Source organism: Mus musculus, chromosome 9 (assembly GCF_000001635.26).
Source record: "Mus musculus strain C57BL/6J chromosome 9, GRCm38.p6 C57BL/6J".
NCBI classification, from domain to species: domain Eukaryota; kingdom Metazoa; phylum Chordata; class Mammalia; order Rodentia; family Muridae; genus Mus; species Mus musculus.
The window spans coordinates 58,126,399-58,142,823 of NC_000075.6; the positions used below are offsets into that span (position 1 = coordinate 58,126,399).

General features: G+C 51.6%; 1 protein-coding gene across 11 annotated transcripts in view; it reads left to right on the forward strand.

Annotated features, from left to right (window-relative positions):
* Stra6 (stimulated by retinoic acid gene 6) overlaps positions 1-16,425 on the forward strand; it is a 90,212-nt gene that overhangs the window by 62,606 nt on the left and 11,181 nt on the right. For 2 of the 11 annotated variants that reach the window (XM_006510941.3, XM_017313262.1), the window contains 6 exons: positions 8,676-8,804; positions 12,582-12,648; positions 12,958-13,043; positions 14,016-14,155; positions 14,461-14,484; positions 14,658-14,824. In XM_006510941.3, the coding sequence (XP_006511004.2) occupies positions 8,692-8,804; positions 12,582-12,648; positions 12,958-13,043; positions 14,016-14,155; positions 14,461-14,484; positions 14,658-14,824 (597 nt within the window). In that variant the 5' untranslated portion in view covers positions 8,676-8,691. The other 9 variants (NM_001162475.1, NM_009291.2, XM_006510945.4 and 6 more) reach the window with 9 other exon arrangements.

The window sequence follows — 16,425 nt, forward strand, 5'->3', positions numbered from 1 at the left end:
GTATTGGAGTTGGATGACAGTGGGCAGACAAGCTGTTAAGTGCTATGGCCCAGGCCTGCCACTTGTATTAGTGAACTGAAGGGGTCTCTTTACCTTATCCCAGAGTGGGTCTCCTAACTCCAGAGTGGAGCAAGCCCAAATAATAGGAAAGGGGGTTCCTGGGGGCAGAACAGTGTTTCTTGAGTGGAATAGGGGTGGGGAGATATTGGGTAGGAATCTCTGACCTAACTTTTCCCTTAGCTATAGATCCTGCCACACCATCCCATCTCTGTGGCTAGCTCTCTTTTGGCTGTGATAGGCCATGGAACCATATGACGGACTATTCACCTTATGGTCTGTCCTCAGCTCAGCCTCCATCTTTGCAGCTAACTTACTGCTCTGCTCTACTTAACTCATGACATTTGCCTTATAGTCCCAGAAGAGTTCTTGAGATCTGGCCTTCAAAACTCCATTTTAGCCTTCTGGAAACAGGAGGAGGTAAAGAAAGCACCCTGCTTTTAAGAGCATGTCCCAAGAGTACTTTTTCCATTTCACTGACTAATACTTAGTCTCAGGGTTGCATTTAGCTGCAAGGGAGTCTGGAGTGTGTGTGTGTGTGGGGGGGTGAGCAATGCTGGCTGAGAGTGGAGTCCGCTCAGTGCCACCTTCCAGCTACTTATCTACAGCAAGCTTGAGCACATCCGTACAGTTTCCTGTCAGTTGTTAAAGGATTTTATGTGTGATGGAAGTTTAAAGCATTCATTTACAAGAAGAAAAACTCCTTCTGCTGGGTTCATCCCTCACTCCATGTGTTGAGGATGAAGCAGGAAGGAAGAAAGGGAACAAGAAAGGCCCTTCCTCCATGCCCCCCTGCAGCTACCTGCTTCTCAGGCACCATTTAGGACACATAACGCCATTATGTGGACATTCTCTGAGCTGGCATGTCTGATGACTGCTAACTCTCTTTACAAATGCTTTGGTTGGCGGTCAGTGGAAGACAGCCAGTACCTCCCCTGTTGGGACTGCTTGCCTCTCCTGTGTTAAAGAGTAAATCCTATACGTAACCTAAAGGAGACTCGTGTAAGCCAAAAGGTGAGGGAGAAGGAAATGAGGGCATAACTGTCCCTTAGGGAGACCTGTCCTTCCATACCTCAAAGCCCCACCTCTCCATGCAGAAGTTCAGACTCAAGTCTGATCTCTGAATTCACAAAGCCCAACATCTCTAGTCCCTCCTCCCTCCAGCCCCCACCCCTGGCAGCTGCTATGCTCGAGCTTTCAGGCCTTGTTGTTCAGGGAAAACCTCTTTTCCCCTGACTCCAACAAATAGTCCTCAAGTCCCCTTCTGGGTCTTTTAAAAAATTCCTTTCTCCAGGAGACCCAAGACCTGCAAAAGCTTGCCTGCGTCACATGGCAACAGTGAGACCACTCTGAACAGTTTGCTGTATGCCTGCCAGATTCACCTCACATGTTCTCACTCAAACACACACACACACACACACACACACACACACACACACACAAACACAAACACACACACACACACAAACACACACACACACATGTCTTCTTATCTGAAGCATACAACAGGACAGTGGTTTCTGTGTGGCTCTGTCACTGACTGGGCAGTGTGTCTTGGAATTTGCCATATTGGGCAGTACCTTCTTAATTGCAGCAAAAGGGTTCATCACTGTAGACTATCAAAGCATCTTGAAGCCGGGCGTGGTGGCGCACGCCTTTAATCCCAGCACTTGGGAGGCAGAGGCAGGCGGATTTCTGAGTTCGAGGCCAGCCTGGTCTACAAAGTGAGTTCCAGGACAGCCAGGGCTATACAGAGAAACCCTGTCTCAAAAAACCAAAATAAATAAATAAATAAATAAATAATAATAATAAAAATTAAAAAAAAAGCATCTTGATGGCTGTGGGGCTCATTGCTTTCTGTGGGTTTTTTTTTTCCTTGTTGTAAACAGCCTTGAGCTTCTTGTCTGCATATCTACAGAAGGGACTTTTTGGCTTACAGCTTAGTCCTGTCTACCTAAAAACAGTTCTTCCCAAGAAGGGGCCATCAGCGCCCAGCTGCCTGCCATCTTCCGGCCAGCAGCAGCAGCCTTGGGCTGTTTGTGCTCCCTCTCCACCTCTCTCCTGCGGGGCAGCCGAAGGCCTCATCACACCTGGTGTAGTACACACTCCTGCTCTCTTCTCCTGGGGCCACGGAGAGCCTATGGTTCCAGGCTGCCCACATTGGTTGACTTCAGCAACTTTCTCTTCCATAAAAAAAAAGAGTCTGCCCTCTCTAGATCTAGCTCCTGAGAAGTAGGGCTCCTTCCTTGTCCTAGCCGGCATCCACTCTCTCCTTACTCAACTGCCACAATAAACACTTTAGCACCCGGTGCAGCTGCTTCCCTTCAGGCACCCTTTTAAGGAGGACACTGGAGAATACTGAGCATTGCACAAGTGCTGGGCATCTGATGTTGTCCCCACTGCCTTAGGAGTGTTCTAGGATGGTGAGAGTGGCCCAGAGCTGCACCGTCTTTGTGAGGTGTGGAAGAGGAGGGTCTCTGAGGGGCTCTTAGGCTTCCTCCTAGAATGGCTCATACCAGAAATTCCAGCTTCATCCAATGTGGTCCCCCTCCTCCCCGCCCCATGACCAGGGCCCTCAGCGCAGCTGGGCAACAGCAGGATGCTGATCAGTTATTAAAAGCCGAGCTGGTGGCTGGACTCAGTACAATTCATCAGGCGATACCCCCCTGGGAGTGATGGATAGTGACAAATGAGGGTAGGTAGGGGGGTTCCAGAGCTACCCGTGGCCACAGCTGGGGAAACTCAGCCATCAAAGCCCTGGCTTCTCCAGTGGGGGTGATTCTGAGGGCCAGGGGGATCAAGTTTCGGGCAAACGGTTTAGGGGCGGAGAGACTCCATGGCAGGAGACACCGGCGGCGGGCTCCTGCCCCGTTGTTGTACAGGGGCCCCAGCAGCTCAGGGGCACAGAGCTAAGCAGACAGGAGGGGGTAGGCCCCGCTAACTCCAGAGGTCTAGGTCTGGGAGGGGGCTGCTTTCCAGGAGATCAAACAGTGGTTCTTAAAGCAGGTGTGGGGACCCTGCTCAGTACAACTACTGCGGCCTCACAACCAGCCAGCCTCCGGGATCCCAGCTCTGACAAAGCTGAGACCCAGAAAAGAAGGCTCTAGTTGGTCAGGAGCACTCTGCCGCGTCTCCCCAGATCGGTCAAGGAAGGGGAAGAGGTCCGGAAGGGGAAACCAAGGAAGCCTGCAAGGTGAATTGGGCTGGAGCCAACCTGGAAAGTTAGGTAGGACTGTGATCCAGAGCCAAACTGTGGAGGCCTGAGGGGTGGGGGCAGGAGGAGGGGCTATTTGGAGGGACCAGATTGCAACCATGGGCACGGCAGGCAGGGGACTGACTGGGAAGCGAGTGGGAGCTTGAAAAAAAAAATACGGGAATGTTACAAAGTCACATCTGTCAGAGAGGGACCCATGTTCTGTGACAAGAGATGGCTAGAAAGCCCTGCCATGGGAGGTAGGAGATCTTTGAGCAGTCAGTACAAAACTCAAGCCTGCTTCTCAAGGCCTCACCACCCAGGGAGGACATAAGGGAAAGGAGACCCCTAGATACTTAAAGCCCCACAACCGTCATGGGATTTGTGGCACATCCACCTCCATATCTGAACGTGCAGCATATAGATGTCACCAGCAGTGTCTCACCAGCAGGGAGACCCGTTACTCGACGAGAGTAAGCATGTTGCCTTTGCCCTGAGCAGAAGCTGAGCGAGTCCCCTCTCCCATGGTCTGTCCCAACCCACTCTGGGAAAGGAACAACATTCCCTCCCCTGGAACAGCCAGCTACCCTGCTCTGCCTCACCTTACTTCAACCCAGCACAGGGTGCTATAGGCGAGGAAGCATAGAATTCCAGGGAGGCATCCCATGATGCTCTGACCCTCCTGTTTGGCAAAGGAAGAAAGAGATAAAGAACACCCACACTTACTTTCTCTCAAGCTTGGCAGCCAACAGGTTGCTTCCCAGCCCACTGTTTGGGGCCAAGATAGTTTGGCTCCTGTGTATGCTGGGTGTGCTAGTGTTGTTGGTGGTGATGATGGGGTGTGTGTGTGTGTGTGTGTGTGTGTGTGTGTGTGTTGTGTACGGGTGGTCAGACTCCCAATCTCCTGCCTTCTTGGGGCTACAGAAGCCTTTCTGCCTAACCTGCATGATGTCTGTGGGGGTGGGGCATCACCCAGCTCCAGGGTAGACTGAAGCACCCATTGGATCCTGTATCTTTCTGTGGGATTGGGATGTAGCTGTTTTGGGTGCTATAGGACTCGGGGTATGTTGCTGGGTTTAGTGTATAGGCTGGGATAAGATGGTAGAGAGTGATGGGGGTCTGTGGGCTATGGCTGCTGCTCACTGGGGTTTGGACCTTCCTTCTTCCTATCCCCAGGCTGAAGTCCTGTGGTTTTTAAAGTGAGTTTGTGTGCTTGTGAAGTGTTGAGGGGACCAAGGGAGTCACTGGTGTTCTGAGGGTTCTCGTGGGGTTGCTGACATGTAGGAGATATTGCTGGATTCTGTTGGTGCCTTAGAGTTCTGGGGCTGCTTTGAGGGTTTGGGGGTGCTGCTGCCCACATTCCTTGCAGGTTGTAGTTGGCTCCTTCTGAGCTTAGCACTTTGCCCTTTGAAGATTTTGATAACCACAGGCACCCACGTGGGCCTCTATTCCTGGACACAAACATTCCTCAGGTTTAATCAACTTGAACAAAAACATCAAGAGGAAGGAAGCCTTATCCCAAAGCTTTTAGGGACCAGCTCCATTCCGAGGTTTCTCTCTACCAAGCCCAGATGGCCAAGGGCCTTAGCTGGATGAGGTCTTGGTACTTAGTCACTGGAGCTCACACAGGCTGTAGTGGGAGGGCAGGGCAGCCCTGCCACCCCTTGCTCTGTACTTTTTGCCTCCGTCTCTCAGCTTCCCAAGACACTTCGTTCTTGTGACTATGTCTAGTTTGACCTCTCTGGTCTCAGGGTCGTGTTCCATATCGCCTCTGCCAGGAAGGCTCCAAGATTGTTTTCCCTCCTTTGTCCTCCACTTTGCCCTGGTCTCTATAGTTCTTTCTTCGAATTACCTCTTCTCTCTAGCACACCATCCTGAGAGCAGAACTCACATGGGCTACTGTGGAGCCAGCTCCCAGGAGCAGGCTGGGTCCTCTTGCCCAGGACTTTGCAGAAATCCTTCAAGAGCATCTCTTACCTTTCCCCTTACCAGCTTGCCCATGTGGCTAGGCAATTTATTATCATTCTCCGAGCTAGTCCCCTGGTGTGCAGGTGGAAAGCCCATGCTGTTCATATTTCAGGGTGAAGAACCTTGGGCTTAAGAAGTGGGTTTGTCTTCAGATGAGACACGGTTACTCATTACCTGTGGATCTTCCCCCTGCTCCCACCAGAGTGGATGGTAGATAGAAGGCGTGGGGGAGGAGCAGGGTGCTGAATAGCCACAGCCTGGCTTCTGTGGCTTTGATACACTTTGATATGCTTGCTACAACAATGTCTGGTGTGGCGCCTCCACATTCTCGGGCTGTGAAGTCACTGAAGACTGTCTTGGGGGAAAAGCCACAATAGAAGACTCTGTAGGCTGGTTGCCACAGAGGTGGGGCTACGACCCAACCAGAGTAAGGAGTCACTCAGGGCTGCAGGGGCAGAACCAACACTCGACCACAGGTAGTCTGCCTCTCCCTAAAGTTCCCTACCCTCTGCCGTGTGGGAACCTGCCCTGCTTCCCTTGCTCTGCCCCAGGTGCTGGCTCCATTGCTGCTTCTGGGTCCATGGGAACAGAGAAAGACAAAGTGTATACTTTCCTTATTCCTGCCAGGGAGGTAGAGCTGCCACCAAGGTGGCTGCTACATCTCCCTAGGGAAAAGGGAGGTGGTATTTTGGGATCTTGGGCTTTATGGGAGCAGATTTGGTGCAGGAAGGTGGGGTAGTGACCATACCTGGCCTTGGTAAGGGGCTATCTACATGGGTTCACCTTTGAGTGGACAGAGGTTCCTTCTGGTAGCCTGATAGGGTCCCTTCCTCCCTCCCTTCAGGATTAGGCTGCATATAGCTGGCTCTGCATTGCCCATCTCTCCTTTCCTCCCCTCACTGTATTTTCTCTTCAGCTCTGATGGTTCGTGGTGAACTGTCTCTTTCTACCTCCCTACATGTTAAATCTCAAGGACATCAGTAGGTGACATCAGTAGGTAAGACACAACTATCACATAAGATATTTGGAATGAATGAATGAATGAACAAGGCTTGGGAGGTGGCAGGGAATCCCTCTAAGGCAGAACAAAGTTGACAGGTAGAGGTATCTAACGATTGTCTTGTTCAGGCAATGGCCATAGTCTAGGACTGAGCTCTTTGTTAACAGTATCATGAGAGGCAGGGCTGAGATATGGATTGATTGCTCTCTATGCTGAGTGTCTGTGACCCTTGAGAGGTGAAGGGTATGCTAGGCTCTGGCATTGGAGCAGAGAGCTCCAGCAAGCCTGGCACGTAGCAGCCTTATGACATAGGACCATGAGTGAAGAAGAAGCACTAAAACAAGAAGTGGTTTTGCCAGACTGGATCTAAAATCTCTGTGATCTCGGAGCCAGGCACTGTCCTAAGGGAAAGAAAGAGAGCAGGGAAGGTAGATCCCTGTCCCCAGAGAGCCTGAGGGGCAGGATTTGCCTGACCCCTGATATCAGACAGTTCAGCGTAGGTTTCTGAGTTGTATCCGAGAAAGCTCCATCTTCACAATTCCTCTGTGGGATGGGGAGAAAGGCAGAGCCTTCTTCCTGGAAGATAGGATGTTTGGGAAGGAGGCAGCAAGGGTTCACAGGACTCAGGCCCCACCTGGCCTCATGGGCCTGGCTGCCAGCTGCAGGGGCCTGTGAGACTGAGGTTCTGTCCACTCTGAACGTTCACCCCGGAGCTTCCTTCTACAGTGAACAAGCAAGCTCCTCTCTGCTATCTGGGCCTGGGGACCAGCTGGTGTCCTTTGGAGCTCCACCCAAAGGTGACTTTCCTCAGGAATTCTCCTTCCTCCCACTGCTCTTTTGCAAACACAGTTCCCAATGGGACTGGTCAGGACAATCTTCCCCCTGCAAATCCCAGGCTCTGGAGGCTATATATGTTGGTAGGCTAGACCTCTGAACTGTGCTTTCTCTAGTCTCAGCATCCAGAGCAGTCCTAGAACATAGTAGGTGGTCAGTAAGCTTCTGTTGAAAGAATAAATGAATGAGTGTGTTTTTATAAGGAAGAGGGGGCTGTCAGATGGCTCTGTGGGTAAAGGTGTTTGCCACCGGGGACCAGTGACCAGTATTCTGTCCTCCCCAGAACCCACATGATGGAGAGAGGGGGTCAATTGCTATAAGCTGTCTTCTGCCATGGCATGTGTTGATCCCCCCTCCCCAACTACCCACCCACAAAATAAATAAATGCAATAAAAATGCTTTTAAAGCTTATCTGTACAAGACCGTGGCCCAAATCCCCTGCGGAGTACTGAAGGATTGAGAGCCTCAGAATGTCAGGTCTGAGCTGAGAACAGCTCTCTGCTTTGTCTGCCTCTTGCTCCTCCCCACAGGCTGGGCCAGGGAAGGGAGGGGGCAGCCAGGGGTCCAGCTCCTCTGGGAGGATAGGAAAACCCTCACCCCTTCACCGGGGCTGGAACAAGAACAGCGGCAGGCAGGCGAAGTTCATCTTCTCCCAGGTCTGGTTTGAGTTTGAAGGACTCATTTCCGCCTGTGGGGGTGAGTTATCTTCTTGTGAAATCAAGTCGTAAGAACAAAAAGGTTTTACTAGTGTAACACGTGTGCTCTCCCTCATATATACTCAGGAGACCATGTGGATAGGTTCCCTCCCTGTCTCTGTAGCCAGCCCCAGTAGGGTGTTGCCCTAAGATGCCACGATGCTGGGTTCTGAAGAGGGGCTATGCTTAGGCAGGAGAGCTTGGGGCAGGTGCTAGGAGGTAGGCATGTGCACGGTCAGCAGCCATCCATCTTCGGGGTCTCATCAAGAATTATGGTGTGTTCCCAGCAGTGAGGCTGAAGAGGTAAAGGGGCTGACTAAAGGCAAATGAGACTGGGGGATGGTCTCAAGGGAGCCTTGGTGAAGAGGGGAGGGCTTGGGCTGGACCCCAGAGCAGGAGGGGTGGAGAGACCAGCTGCAGGACAGACCAAGTGGAGCCAGCCACAGCCCGCCCGCCCACCCTTTCATCTCTGCGGCTCCTTCCTCCTTGGTCCCCCTTTCTACTCTGTCTGTGGGTCCATCTGGGTGGGCTTGGGGCGGGGAAGGAAGGGGTCTCTGCGGGCAGTTTGCACAAGAGAGATCTTTGAAAGTGGACCAGCTGGTAACAGGTCATTTGGTCCACTAGGCGCTCCCAGCAAGAGCCTGAACCCCCAGGGGTGCAGAACACTCTGTCAGACCACACGATTGGGTAGGGAAGTTCAAGAGAAGACTCCTGTCTGCCCCCACGCAATCCCCCCCCCCAATCCCTCCTCCAGCTCTCTCCTGACCTGCAGTCCCAGACGACTTTTCCCAGAGAGCTAAAAGCAAGAAAGTAACCTTTAGGATTAACAAGAAATGTTCCTTTGTTTCTTCTTCTTCTTTTTTTTTTTTTTCCTTTTAAGCCTCTTTTCACATTTGTATGCCCCTCCCCCCTCTTGTCTGGGGTCAAGGAAGAAGAGCTGGAGCATGGAGTCCCAGGCATCTGAGAATGGAAGCCAGACCTCCTCCGGGGTGACAGATGACTACAGCAGCTGGTACATCGAGGAACCTCTAGGAGCTGAGGAGGTGCAGCCAGAGGGGTAAGTGTGGCAATTGGCTCAGGCAGCCGTCAGAGCCGGTTTATGGTAGAGAGGTTGCCAAGATGGAGGCAGCGAGACCCTGGGCGAGTGTCTAAGATTGGCTTTGCCATTTATCTGCTGTGTGACCTCTCAGCGACTCACAGCCTCTCTGGGCCTCAGACTTTCTATAAAACCTGGGGACAACAGTTCTTGAACTATTATTAAGAAGGGCTTGAGGCCATGTGGTCCATAGCCAGCCAGGATGGGGAGCACTGTGTGTGTGGGGGGAGGGGGGTGTCACAGACCTCTGTGGTGCTCGGTGTAGGGTTTGTCCCTGGGGCTTTACAGGCATGGGAGAGTCAGGAACTGTAGGAGAAAACCCTGTGGAGCTGCCGAGGAAAGCGTTGGCGCACCATTATCTCTGGACCACTCTGAGTGGAGGGAGTTTTAGGAGGTATGGAGGGAGAGGAGACCTTGTTCTTGAAGCAAGTGTATAGGCTAGTCCAAGGAGGGTGTGCAGGTAGGTCAGTTTACCCTCACCCCATGGCTGTCCCAAGAATTCCTGGCCTAGACCCTTCCTATCTATGTTTAGTCTGGGTACCTTGCAGAGGAGTTGGGGTTTTCTATGGCATAGTATTGCTCTCCTCTAAGACTGTCTTGCCTCTGAGGCACCCGGAGTTTGGCTCTCCCCTGAAAGGTGAGGCAGAGCAGAGAGGTAGGGGTGGGGTGAGATGGGGTGGACGGGTGGTACTAAGCCAGATGTGTGCACATCTGTTCACCATTAAAACTTGAAACTGGAGAAGGAAAAAATGCTCAAGTGTTTCCCCAGAGGCTAGGACTTCAGCCTGGCTTGGTTGGGGTCACCCAGCAGGGACTGAGGCCCCACCCAGGCCCTAGGGAAAGAGCTGTTGTTCTGGACTTAGGGTTCTGGCCACCTGCAGAAGAAGCCTGCGGTCAGCTAGGCTGTGACTCCCCTTCTCCCAGCCTCCCCAGCTCAGCTATGCAGTGGTGGACTAGAGGAGGGGCTTAGGCTCTCCAAGGAAACCAAACTCTTAACTTGGGGTAAGGACCCAATCAGAAACTGTGTCCTTGTGAGTATCAGGGACCAGGCTGGGCATGGGCTGGAAGCCAGGTGCCTGTAACTTGTTGTTGCTGGGATATCTGTGTATAGTCTCAGGATAAAGTAAATGTATGGTGGGGACTGGGTCTTCGGAGAAGAGGGTCTATAGGATGTAGGGGATCATTGGAACTTACCTTTTTAGGAAAAAAACCAACAAATCTAGACATCACCCCACTTCTTTCCCTCCTCCCCCAGAGATGAGAATGGGAGGCTAGGAGGGGGTACAGGGAATTCCCTAGGAGATGAACTTGAGTTCACCTCTCCCGATGTGAGTCAGACACCCCAGGGGTGTGCTACATCAAAGCTTTGAAGAGTTCCAGGATGCAGACTTTCTGTACCTTAGTGTGCACCGTAGGATGGAGCTAGGGTGGGGCCCCTGGCTCAGGATAGACTCAGCCACGGACTTCTTGCGCAGGCAGGCTCCACAGTATTTTAGTGCCTCCCATGCCAACTTTAACCTTGCCCTGGCCTTCCTCTGGGCCAACTGAGAGACTTGTCTAGTGCCAGCTGCACAGTCTCTTCCCTCATCAGATTCTCTCCACAGCCCAGGCTGCCACCTCTCTTCTTTCCCTATGGAGATGTAGCCCTTCTGTCCAACTGAAGCCCAAAAGCACCTTAAAGGTTATATTTGCATTGCTGTGATCCAATACTCAGCAAGAAGCCACTACAGAGAGGACGGGACTGTTTGGCTCATGGTCTGAGGGTCCAGTGTCTCATGGCAGCTCAGGCACAGCAAAAGGCACTTGCAAGCATCTGGGCAGTAAGGAAACAGCCAGATGAATGCTCGTACTCTGCCCAAGCATTGGTACAGTCCACGTTCAGGAAAGGTCTCTTCCTCTCCATTCCTTTTCTCTGGGACACCCTCGAAGGAAGACACAGCGGGAGCTGCCTCACTGTCTCCTAGGCACTTCTTAATGCAGTGAAGTGGACAATGAAGACGGACCCTCTCAACTACTTCTCAGAACCCACATGGAACTTTCTCTCCCCTCTACACTCTTTAGTACCTCTGTGTATCTTTCCAGAGAGGGAATTCTCTGTGGTCCTTGTGATAATATCTATGTTATCCTCTGATCAATCATACAAAGGCTGAGTCCCCACCCATCGCCAGGGAACACACTGAACTAGGTGTTAGCTAGAAACCTTATGTTCAGTAAGGACAAGAGGTTCTGAAGACAGGGCCCTACATAAGGTTTCCAGGCTTGGAGTGGCTTCTAACTTGATGTGGGTTTGTGAGAAAGTGACCAAGCTACTTAAGGGTCAGTGTGCTGCGTCCTTGTCTTGGCAAGACTGGAAGCACTGGGCGAGCAGAAACTAGACACTGAGAAGGGTTTAGGGACTTGAGTGATGCTCCCAAGGCCCTAGGACTGGTCAGAGCTCCACCCATTCCCCCTCCCACACACTGCACTTAGGTGTGGGTGGGTGCAAGACCTAAGCTCAGACAAGATACCCATCCCCCCCACACTCCTGCCTGGCAGGCACATTGCCTATGGGAGCAGCTTTGCTGGGGGCCAGAAGTGGCACGGGAAAGACCCATTTGACCTCCTCCACCTCAATGATGCGCTCAGGAAGTCCTGCAAGAAAGACAGATGGAGGAGGCTGACCGAGCAGGTAGTCCCAGGACTCTGCACGCTTCTTTACTTCTCTTTGCTATAGAGCAGGCAGGTGCCTAAGATGGGGTGGCCTAGTCTCTTAGCAAGGCAAACCAAGCCACAGCCTAGACTCCTTTCAGCTTCAGCCTTTCCTCCTCCCTCTTCCTAACTCCTCTCTCTCCTCCCCTCCCCTCCTCCCCATCCCAAATGCCACAGTCCCATCTTCCCAGGCCTCATTCACATTGGAAACCTCCCTCTGGCTCTCAGACCCAAGCCTTGCAGACTAGAAAGCTATCAGCCCTGGTACTCAGCCTCCTCACTTACCCATCTGTAGTCCCAAGCTCTCTCTGCCACGTGACCTAGCCCTGGAAGTCGCTTTTGTGGTCCTCATTGAGCTCTTTCTTCTCACTGGCTTCCTTCTGTGCTTAAGTTACCTTCAGAGAAGGACATCTGCCAGCTCCCAGGGAGCCTCTGTGGTGATTAGGAAAAAGAATACTTCATTTAGTGTGTTCAGCTCTGCAGACACAGGACATGGAGAACAGTATGGCCTGGATTTCTGACCATATTTATTTTCTTGGCCAAGCATCCTTGCGCAGTGTGCAAACTGTTTCGCTGTACATTAACACTTTTAATGAGATGGGATGGGAAAAGAGATCCTTCCAGTCCTGGATCAATCAGGCACCAGAAGCAAGTCAGACAAGACCAAATGCTAGATTGCTTGACTCAGTAGTGTGTTTAACCTCTGCACTGTGAAGGGGAGCCTCTGTGAGGTTAGGAGCAGCTGGGAGTCCCCTAAAGGTGGGTGGACGAGGAGGAGGGTCCTTGGAGGATAAGAATTATTTGGGTGAGCAAGAATAGATATTTAGACCAAGCTTGCATACTCTGTGTCTCCCAAGAGTCTCCTTTCTCTAGCCCTAAAGCATGACACAGGGCCCGCACAGCACAAGGTTTTGGGGGTCCAGACTCACCCTGAAAAACAGAACTGAGCAGGCTGGGGTTGGAGCTGAGGAAGGTGATGGTGAGGCCTCCTCTGTGGGTGATGCCTTAAACCCTAGCTAAAGCTAAGCCTGTGGATCATTTGTTCCACAGGGTGATTCCCCTTTGCCAGCTCACCGCACCCCCTGCCCTGCTCCATGCCTGCCTGGCTTCACTGTCGGTAAGTTCAGCCTGCCTTGCCACCTGCTGCCAGTCCAGGCAGAGGGATCTGTGTTCTCATTTGGGATGGTGTTAGGGACCTCGTGCCCCCCAGAGAAGGTTATGTGGGAGTTATGTGGGCTGATGAGGGAGACAGGGATCCCAAGCCAGAAGTGCTGACGAACTCTGTCATCTTTTAGCCAGTCTCTAAGATATCACCCGAGTATGGAATTGGGTGGATGGGGAGTGTTTTTGAGATGGACAAGGACAAAGCTTGGGACTCAGATCTCTGGCAAGCCTGACATCCAAACCCTGTTCTCTCTTCCTCCAGTTCCTGGTTCTGCTGCTGCTGGCCTTGCTGGTGAGACGGCGCAGGCTTTGGCCACGCTGTGGTCATCGCGGACTTGGACTGCCCAGGTTTGTGCTAGTCTCTGGAAAGTCCCGTTTGAGACCCAGCTGATAGGCTCCTTTAGAAAGTTGAGTGACTTCTTAGACGCTTTAAAGGCTTAGGAACAGCCTTGTCTTTCTCAGTCTGGAGCCCTCCTCACTCCGCTTTCTCGGCTTAGGCAGGCTGTATGTATAGAGGAAAGGAGTCCAGAGAAGTGTAGGTTCTGGTATGTAACCCTCAGACTTAGAGTGGTCTTTAACCCCCGATGCTGTCTGGGCTGTTTCTCTTGAGAACATCTTGGGATTGTGAGTAGTGAGTAATCACCCTGCAGCCTCTATGGCTGCAACTTTCTTTTCCTTTTTCCTATGGCTTTGCAACTCCAGAGACTGAGCTAGGTGTCATCCTGAGGGCACAGGACTGGGCTGGCTGGTGAGGGAGACAGCAAACATTGGAAAAGGTGCCAGCCACAAGTCCTGTGGGGATTGGGTACTACTGTGGAAGCACCCTGAGATGCTGTCTGATGCAGGAAGAAGTCTGCTTTGCTGAGGGAGCAGGATGGGGTTCTCAGAGCACCAGGACTAGCTAGAGTAGAGAAGCAGAGAACCCAAGCCTGGGACTGCCGTGCCCGCTGCCTGCCCTCTGTTCTGGTCCACACCCAGCCCAGGGAGGCTGTCTTTACACAAGGATGTTATGACTCTCTGTGTTCTCTGAAGATCTGCCAGCCCAGACTGACAGATCTATTCAGGAGGAGGCGGCTGTTTCCTGGAGCTCCCCTGGTGGGCGGAGCATCTAGAGCTTGTTCTCAGCGCCTTGTGCCCCAGGGCTCCGTGAAGGATGGGTTCTAGGCTCTCCACAAGCATGCTGGCAGTGAATGTATGGGTGGTGAAAGGATCCTCCCCTCTGGGCTATAGATTTGACAGTTTAGGGAGCACACTGTATAGGGGTGAAGGCTCAGGGACTGACTGACTGCCTTCCTTCTATCCTGTCCCTGTCTGTGACAGCCCTGTGGATTTCTTGGCTGGGGACCTATCCTGGACAGTGCCTGCTGCTGTCTTTGTGGTCCTCTTCAGCAACCTATGCCTGTTGCTCCCTGATGAGAACCCACTGCCTTTCCTGAACCTCACTGCAGCATCAAGTCCAGGTATCTAGCAGGAGATCCAGGGGCTGGCCTGATGGGACAAGGGCAGGGTGGGGTCCTGGTTTATTAAGGTTGGCTGGGGGAGGTGATGGCAACAGGAACAGCTGTCAGTAGGGGGTACCGCTGGCCGCAGAATGACCTCTTTAGATCAACAGTCTCCACAAAGGGTGTGATATATCAATAGCTCTAGTTTACAATAGAGAGAACCAAGGGTCAGAGAAGAAAGCAGCGATAAAGTAGTCCTTAGCTGAGTGAGTACTTAATTCAGTGCACTAAGCACTTCTTGGTTTGCCTTTGCCTTTTTACAGATGGAGAGATGGAGACATCAAGAGGTAACTTGGCTAGGATCACAGAGCCTTTGCTCAGACCCAAGCAAAGTAGGCTCTCACACACTGGAACAGCTGAGGGGCTTGGACAATGGAGACAGAAAAGCATCTCTGACGGGTATGGTCTAGGCCCTGAGTCTTTCTCTCTCTTAGTGTCTCTCATTTGTTTCTCTCTCTAGGGCCCTGGAAGCTACTGGCTCTGCTCTACTATCCAGCCCTCTATTACCCTCTGGCTGCTTGTGCTTCGGCAGGGCACCAAGCTGCATTCCTATTGGGTACTGTGTTATCTTGGGCCCACTTTGGTGTTCAGGTCTGGCAGAAAGCTGAGTGTCCTCAGGATCCTAAGGTAACCCCGAGTCCCAGTGGGCTAGGGCGGAAGGGTGCGCCTGCCTGACTCTCACCTCTGTCCACACTCTGGGCTTCTTTGCTTTCCTCCATCATTCTCGGAACCTCATGCCCGTCAATCCACGTCTGCACCAAACTTGGCTGCTCTGAACTTGAGACCTGGGGCAGAGTCTGGGCCCCGTCCCCAGCAGCTTTCAGCCTAGGAGGGCAGAGTGGAGGAAGAGGATGCCTGGAGCACCCCTCCCCTGATTTCTGAGTCTTTCTTTGGGCAGGAAGAATGGAGAGAGACAAGTGCTGAGTGGGGAAATAAGCTCGGAGGTCTAAAGGAGAATTCTAGAACCCCAGAACTAGCTTCACTGGCACAGGCAGGAACTCTGAAGCTCCCAGTCTGGACCCCAAAAGAAATAGTGTATCAGTTTTCTAGACAGACAATCCAGTTTCACAGCTTCACCCCTTCATTCATTCAGTCAACAAATATTTCCAGGCCTTGAAATATACCTGTGGACAAAACGCAGTAAGTCCCTGACTTTCTAGGAGCTGTCTGTCCTTCCAGAAGTAGAGACACGATACACAAGCAAGGCGGTACTACCTAATGCTAAGTACTCTGAGATAAGCGGCACTTGCCTGAGACTCAGTTTCCCCACCTGTCAACGCAGGTGATGACTCTGATCTCTCCAGGAAGGTGAAGATTGGGAGTTATTTTTTAAAGCCAAGCATTATTGATCCCACCTGTAATCCCAGGTCTTGGAAAGCTGAGGCAGGAGGATCACTAATTTGAGGCCAACTTGAGCTACATAGCTAGACCTTGGCTCAAAATAGAAAACAAAGACCCCCTAACATGAAAACCTAATAAGTTTTTTGCCAAGGGACTTGGATATTGTTTAGCACTTAGAATTTAGTGTACATGAAGCACTCTCTCTCTCTCTCTCTCTCTCTCTCTCTCTCTCTCCCTCTCTCTCTCTCAAAAAACAATCCCATACTGAATTGAAAATCAAATGAGTGAATATGGAAGGAGCTGACCCAGGGAGGTGTCACAAGGATGCTGAACCATGCACCAGATAAATTGTACTAGACAAAATTAGGCCTTTGTCTAGTTATTTTTAGATTTAACTTTTATTTTTTTAAATGTGTATAAGTATCTGCATATATACATACACATGTACACACACACGTACACACACACACACACATATATATATATACACACATCACATGCATGTAGCACTGTGGAAGCCAGAAGTTGGCACCAGATCCTTAGAACTGTAGTTGCAGACAGCTGTGAGCTGCCACATAGGTGCTAGATACCAAATCCAAGTCCCCTGAAGAGCAGCCAATAATAGCCTTAACCACTGAGCCATCTCTTCTCACACACACACACACACACACACACACACACACACACACACCCTTTGGTCTAGTTTTTAACAGTATGTGCCCTAAAATGCTGGGAACACAGAAATGGAGAAAGTGGGTGGCAGGTTACAGGTCTCACTGAAGCCCATGGCAGAGCTTATGGCATATTCTCTGGAGTCTGCTTAGGCCACTGGGCATAAGATGGGGAGGTGACCTAGTGTGGGGCCCTAGAATCAGAGGCTTACCATG